The 7717-nt window shown below is 35.2% G+C and overlaps 1 protein-coding gene across 1 annotated transcript; it reads right to left on the bottom strand.

Moving 5' to 3' along the window:
- Positions 1 to 3957: 3957 nt before the first annotated feature.
- LOC114755467 (LEAF RUST 10 DISEASE-RESISTANCE LOCUS RECEPTOR-LIKE PROTEIN KINASE-like 2.3) lies at positions 3958 to 6662 on the bottom strand. Its single transcript, XM_028944349.1, has 3 exons — positions 5879 to 6662; positions 5488 to 5523; positions 3958 to 5114 (listed from the first exon to the last, which is right to left on the bottom strand). Exons 1-3 carry the CDS (start codon positions 6660 to 6662, stop codon positions 3958 to 3960), a joined length of 1977 nt encoding a protein of 658 aa, XP_028800182.1.
- Positions 6663 to 7717: the final 1055 nt, after the last annotated feature.

Genomic DNA, 7717 nt, shown 5'->3' with positions numbered 1-7717 from the left:
ATGGCGAAGATGAATATGCTGAGTTCAAAATTTTAAATGGCAGAAAGTGTGGAAGACAAAATGGAAGTCACTTGGAACTTGGAAATGTATTCATGTGAAAACAAAAGTACAGTCTAAAGCAGAAGTTGACTTTTAAGAACAGCAACAAAATATTCTTTTTATTGGACGGAAAGGATGCATTTATGGAGAAAAGAAAGACGCGGAAATGACCTCCAAGACCTTTTTATCAAATTATATTAAAGATGCCTCTTCGTTTGTTGTCTCTTACTGGGTTAAAAAATGGTTCCTTTGAAAAGTAAGCCAGAAACAACCCAGAGACTCAACAAAATAAGGCGCAAGTTAAATCTCTACGGAAACGCGTAAGGCTCAACAAGAAACATCCAAGCTAGAAGAGAACAAAAGAGAGCATAAAAGAAGGAACAAATGTAGGAGGATGAGAAGAACCATGTGATCCAAACCCAAGTTTCATGTCTTCGTGGCAGGGAAAGAAAAGAATAGCTGGTTTTACATACCCAAAATGCGCCATATATGCTCAATATGAATTCTTAAAAGTCGCCATAACTCTCTTGTTACATTTTTCAGGTTTACTTATATCCTTCTGCAAATCTAAATCTTGGAATTGAAGAAGTTTTGGATGCAAAGCATTCTTCTTCTGCTGTACAGCTTGAATAAATTGCCCTCTTTTGTTCTCATGTGCTTCAAGTTGTTGCTTACGCGGCAGGTTATAACAGATTTGATTTTTCTTTTTTCTCCTTTTGCCACCTGACAGAAACTAATCAACCACCACTTCTAAGAAAATCGAACCTAGTTGGCTCCTTTTACCAACCCACTCATGTCTTTATCCAAAGTCAACCTCGAGGGCTGCATGTGCCATGCTGTTCATTTTTTTATGAGAAATTATCATTGTGAGAACCAAGAAAAAAATCAAGATAAATATAGGTATATCCGGGGTTATGATGCAATTATCACCTCGAAATATCTTTTTCAAATACATCTAATATTCTAAATTATTTTTTAAGTGTATCGGCATCCTGAAATGTCTTTTATATCTTGATATTTGATGCACTAAAAAATATTTTAAGGTGCTGGCCCAGCTGGGAAAAAAAATTCTAACATGCTAGATATGCAAAAAAAAAAAAAAAATTTAAGATTGTGGACGTGCTTAAAAAAATATTTTAAAATACTGAATACGTTACAAAATATTGTAGAGTGCTAAGTATACTAGAAAAAATATTTCAGAATATTGAATTCACCTTAACCCATATATATAACATAATATAGCGTATAAACATCAATAACAAACTTTGATATTCATTACTCTTGACTAATATGATTCATTTTTCCAATTTCAGAAACTGCATACCATGCAATAATTAACTTGGTTGGATTTGATTTATACCACCTTCAGTATTTCAGTATATAATGATATGCATTGTAACTATTTCTTGGTATGAACCCTTACAATTAATAAAAATATTTGAGGAAAAAATTATAAATTGAGGAGATAAACTAGATGAGATCTTGTTTAAAACCAAACCCAATTTTTTAATTAACTCCTATACTAGAATTTGGTTCAATCATGTGTAAGACAAAACTCTTCATACTGCATGGATATATGTAAGGAAAATGCTGTTGGTGGCACTAACATGGAACAAAATATTCTTAATTGCTATGCATAGTTGGATTGATTGCACAGCAACAGGGGACAAAGGGCAGCCATAACAGAAAGGAATTATATTGCAGATGTAAATGCTGGGGACTGATTTGAACAATGTGAAATGGTCTTTGGATGTAAGTCAATATGCAAGTCGTGTGGGATCTTGCAATTATATATATGGAGATAATGAGATATGATAGATTTTAATTTAAGCCAAGATAGTCAATAAAAGTAATCCCAATAAATTATAAGAAGTTGAGTCATAATTTTAAACACGAAATAAAGATCGCCATAGGAGCTAAATCCCGGGAGCAGCTTATAAAGGCAGTAAATAATGCAGCTACGAATCTGCTTAAATTGAAACTTGACATCTAATGAAATACATTTTTATTATATCTGTTTCGCCAATTTTTTCTTTAAATATAATAAGTACTCCCTCCGTTTCTTATTATAAGAGACATTTGATGCTTATGGCATGTTTTTATATATAAGAGACACTTAAAAGTTGTCTCTACTTTTTTGTGTTAATTTTCTATTTTACCCATATTTATTTTGTTTCCAACTCACGCTCTCCCTCCCTCCCACTTCTCTTTCTTTTAAGAATTTAATTGTTCTCTCTCATGCTCTCTCTCCTTATTAATAAGCGTATTTTTGAAAATATATATACTTTTTACATATTAATTGTTCTTAATTAATTTTAATTGTTTTTTTATCAACATAATTTGGTTACTCGTCTTTTATAATAAGAAACGGAGTGAGTATATAGTTTCCTTTAAAAATTAAAAATGCTTACACTATTTTTTTTAAAAAAATTAATATTAAATGTAAACATGTGTATATAACATCTATTTTTTTAATGGAACAGATAAGGGAGCGTGACACCTAGGTCAACCAAAAATAATTGCCGTACGCGACCGACTTGTTGCCTAACATTTTGGGGGGATGCAGAAACTTAATTACTCCTCCGGTCCTTAATATAAGACCCATTTAACTAATTTGATTAGATTAAGGAAGTTAGGTAAGTTAGTTAATTATAAAAAATGTGACGCGTTTTTCCTAAAATACTATAATCATCTTTTTTAATACCTCATTTTCCTCTTCTACTTGATTATGATTGAAGGAATATCCATAGGAGTAATTTAGAGAAAATTGATAAATATGAGAAATCGGTCTTATATTTAGGACCAAAACCAACTCACCAATTGGGTCTTATATTAAGGACCGGAGGAGTATTTTTTAGGATTTTTTTTTTTGAAGTTGTTCTACAAAATCTAGGTTCCTTTCAACGGCAAAAAAGTGTCTTGACCAAAATGCCCACAAAACAATATTTCACACACACAATTCCTTCCTCCTTCCTTTACTTTCGTAGTGGGCAATGGCACAGCCGGCGAAATTTTCTGGCTGCGGAGCTGTCGTCGCTGACGACTTTTTTTGTTTTTTGTTTTTCCTCAGAAGGGATCGGATGAGATTGTGTACAAGTTTTTAAAAAATATATTTAAAAGTCAAGCAGAGAAAAAAAGAAAAAAGGAATTGCCAGAGATTCAACTTTAGCCATCAATTTTAGGTGTTCAAACATTTTTACCACATTTTTAAAAACAATTGATTTAGAAGTTAAAGAAAAGAAATTTAGCAATAAATTTCTTTATCGCACATAGGAAAATTTCGCGTTAATTTTGGGCTTTTGGCATGCTTGATCTCTTTAAAAACAAAGAACTAGTAATCATGAAATTCAATACGGCTAAGATAAAGGTAATTTAATAGTTATATATATGTGTGTGTGAAATTTAAACAATATTAAATTTCCGCTATCTCAGTGCTATTTTTTCTATAGGTATGATTACTAAATTATGTAAATTATTTGTTCCATGACCATTTCATTCATGGCACATTTATTTTTTCTAGAAAAAGACTTTGGTCCAACAAAATAAATGTATAATTCTTGTAAGTAATTATGAGGCATTATCAGATATTTCAGTAAGGATTGAAATATTAATTTATCATATTATGATAAATTAATTCCTTCTACTAGATTGAATTTCTTTTGGTAATCATTTTGTTCCTTGTCTATAATATTTTCAACCTTTCGTATTTTGAATAAATTTGACAAATTATCCATGAAAGAAGCTAGCATGTAATATCTTAGTAATGGCATATGCTATGCTTTTCACTTGATGACTGCACATAATTCTTGAAATCCAAACTACAAAATTCATAAAATGTCAACAAAAAAAAACAAAATTCGTATCCATGATGCATTATTTATAAGTATAGAAGGATGTAACTTTTGCTAAAGAGGAATTCTATCTACCACATTGATAATCAACCGAAAAGGAAAGAACACCATTTGTAGCACAACTTTCCTCTCGGCTGGTTGTTGGAATAATAGGTGGAAACATGAAAGGCTTTGGTGGTACCGGAAGCTGATCCAAGCTCCCTTCCAACATCTCAATCACCCTATTCATAGGGGGCCTATCTGATGGCATTGTCTGTACGCACCATAATCCCACCATGATCATCTTCTTCGCAATTTCACTTTCCTCTCTGGTCATACCATCATGTTCTGTTATATTCTTGTCTATCTCAATTTGATTGTATAACAAATGAGGAAAATATATATCACTTGAATCATTCATGTCTCTGTTGATATTTTGTCTTCCTCCAACCATTTCCAAAATCAACATTCCATAACTATACACGTCTGACTTATGAGAGACTCCTCCAAAGTTTCTATTCCATACTTCTGGTGCAATGTACCCAACAGTTCCTCTTGCATCAAGCATTGAGACAATACTACGTGTTTTAGAGCAGAGTTTAGCCAGTCCAAAATCTGAGATCTTTGGACACAAGTTTTTATCCAAAAGGATATTGTTAGGCTTTATGTCAAAATGCAAGATTCGAGTGCTGCAACCTCTATGCAAATACTCGAGTCCTTTGGCTATCCCTTCTGCAATTTGGAGTAATTTTTCCCAGCTCAAGGGTGGATCATTTGGCTCTAAATCCCTCTTGCATATGAACTTCTCAAGTGAACCATTGGGCATAAGTTCGTATACAAGTGCTTTTTTGCTGCCTTCAACACAAAAACCAAGGAGGGTGACGATATTTACATGTGAAGTCCTACTAATGCTCACGACCTCATTGATAAATTCTTCACCGTTCCCTTTGGATGCATTCAACACCTTCACAGCCACAGGACAGCTGTCTAGTGCGCTTCCTTTGAATACAGTGCCATAACCTCCTTCTCCCAATTTGACTTCAAAAGAGTTGGTCATTTTCTTGACTTCTGAAAATGTGTATCTTGTTATAGTTAGAGGCCCATTATTTCTGATGAAGGCCTCAATGGCTTCATCGTTCTTTTTCACCTTCCAAGAATTTACTGAGATAATTAATGATATTTTTCGTCGCAAGAAGAAGATAATGATGCATATCAGCAGAGCCCCCGCTCCTGCAGCTATTAAACCTATCAGCAGAAAATAGAAGAGAATTCAGGTGATGGAGAACTCATTTTGAAACCCCTTATGCAAGAGACTAGAGAATCAGGGCCTCACCCGCTGTAAATGGGTATATAAAGCTTGTGCTTCCGATCACATTGTACAATGATAGTTTATATTGTTTAACTTCCATTAATCTTTATAGACAAAAAGATGTTCAGGAGCAATATTTAACTTTCTACTTAACAAGCCTCATATACAAGCATTTCCTGATCTTTAGTATGTCTTTGTAAATACGTACATTCATATATATCATTACAAGACCATTCTTTTACCATCATGCGAAAAAAGAGCATGGCAGGAAAGGACGTGTTTGTGTGTGTGTGTCAAGAGACATCTTACCAATAGTTAGCTTTGACAAATGGCCTTTGCGTCTTCCTGTCACCAAACAAAGCATCTATTTTATTAACGAAACACGAATCAACGAAATCTTATCATTCAGAAGGGTTAGAGATCTAAAGTCAACATGTACTTATTGACTAATATAGGCATATTGTAAAGAGTACCAAAGCATGTTTTTATTAATATCTATCTATACATCTAATACAATATATATAGTCAAATTATTCATAATTGCAATTTGCTATATAGGTTTCTTGCGATGTATGTATGCCACCAACTAGGTGCTAGCATATTTCAAATTGGAATCAAGAAAGAAAGAGCAACAGGTTCTGTTGCAATAAATTGCAACGGCACCTATTCTATCAATAAATGATCCAGCGTGCTAGTATACCTGAGCAGCTATTGCTTTGTACGCTGCCATCCTTGCAGAAGCACAGGGACTGCTTTCTGGTATTACTGTAGCCGCAAATCCCATCAGAAGCTTCACACTCTTCACAACTCTTGGCAGTTTGCCAATTAAGAAAAAACCCTTCATTCATGGCCTCTTTATACTCATTCATCAACCCTTCACTTGTAACATGATCCTTCATCACCGTCACCACAACACTCTGTTCACAAGTCTTGGACCAATCAAAATCCCTAGTACTCTCGTTCCCCATCACAAACACAAAGGACTGCTTCGCACCAGACGTCAAACATCTTATGGGCGAAGCATTATATGGGTAAGAACTGCAATTGTAGTGAAAGCCAAGGTTCAAATTCAAAGGGGAATGCGAAAGGGGCAAATTTCCCAGGGGAACGTTGTGAAGTGCCCTTGGACATGTTCGGTTGTAAGTGTCAAGGTCAATAAGGTGAATGATATGATTATCATAGTCTATGCCCGCGACACGATAATATAACCCAGGCGGCAGAGAGAAGATGGGGTAGCCACCATCGGAGCAGATGAGCCCAAATTCCTGATAACCACAGTACTGGTCAGGAGGGGAACCATGTGATAGCCAGAAAGGGTATCTGATTTGCAAACCGTCGGCACAGCTGTAGGGGCGACAGACTGTGGAAGACGAAGTGGAATTACTAGCAGAGGCATTATGGATGAAGAAGGAAAACAGAGGAAGAAAAAAGCATCGGATGAGTTTCAGCATCAGGAAGTGTTCCTCTTGTTGTTGGAATGACATGAGGATGATTCTGAGTTTGGCAAAAAGATGGCGAATTCGAGTCTTGTGAAACGGTTATGATATTTTGTGCGATATAAAGAAAATTGAGTTTCTTGGTGGAGGGACAATGGACTTTATAATCTCGAAAAGGAGGAAAAAGCCTTGAAATTTCTTCGTTTATTTCCAGTCTTGATGTTCACACGATACAGAAATTGCTGAACAGGTGACGATATACTGATCTTAGGTTGAGCACAAATACACTGCCGTGTAATAGATGATAGGAAGATACTCTGAATTCAGATTTTTCAATCGAGTGGAAGTCGAAGTGCTTGTGCAAGTAACCATTGCAACAAAGTGACGTATATGCTTTTTCGTTCACTCGCTTTGTCAGCAGCATTGTGCATCTGATTTTTTTTTTTTTAAATGCTTTATGTATTTGCTTATTTGGATTTATGCGAACCCAAACAACATTGACGTGAAAACCGGGGCTCATCAAGAATGCGTAGTTTGTTAGTGGTCATAGATATTCTCAAATATTATGGGCATATTTGTAAGGGGAAAATGACAGTAAAATACCATATATATTTCAAAAAGACAAATAAAGCATCTGAATAAGCAAAATGACAAATAAGACATTAGGTACCAATTTGAAATTTTGATTTTTGGCCTAATGACCGAATTGCCTTTATTATGTTTGAAAACTGAGGAGATGGAGAAAGGGAGAAATCACCTCCTTCCAGCGAAAGCAATCCCCCCACTTGGCGAAACCAAATCCCCCACTCGGCGAAACCAATCCCTCCACTCAGCTAGTGAAATCGAATCCCCCTACTTGGAGAAGCCAATCCTCCCACTCGGCGAAACTAAATCCAAGTTCCTCCAGTCACCGAAAAAGGTTCTCCGAAATCACATTGCGGCCGTTGCAGGAGTAAAGTGCTGTTGGTGAAATTGGTAACTGTTGCAAGAGTATAATGCAGTCATTTGAATATATGTAATGTATCTGCTGTCATATGGCTACTGGTTTTTGGTAAATACTGTTACGTGAATGGTACATTCCATTACACATGTAGTTAGTATGA

The sequence above is a fragment of the Neltuma alba genome, unplaced genomic scaffold (genome assembly GCF_004799145.2).
Source record: "Neltuma alba isolate B1F8T4 unplaced genomic scaffold, ASM479914v2 tig00010270_pilon, whole genome shotgun sequence".
In the NCBI taxonomy this organism is placed as follows: Eukaryota; Viridiplantae; Streptophyta; class Magnoliopsida; order Fabales; family Fabaceae; genus Neltuma; species Neltuma alba.
The sequence above is the reverse complement of the archived record's forward strand: the minus strand, read 5'-3'. Positions and strand labels throughout refer to the sequence as shown.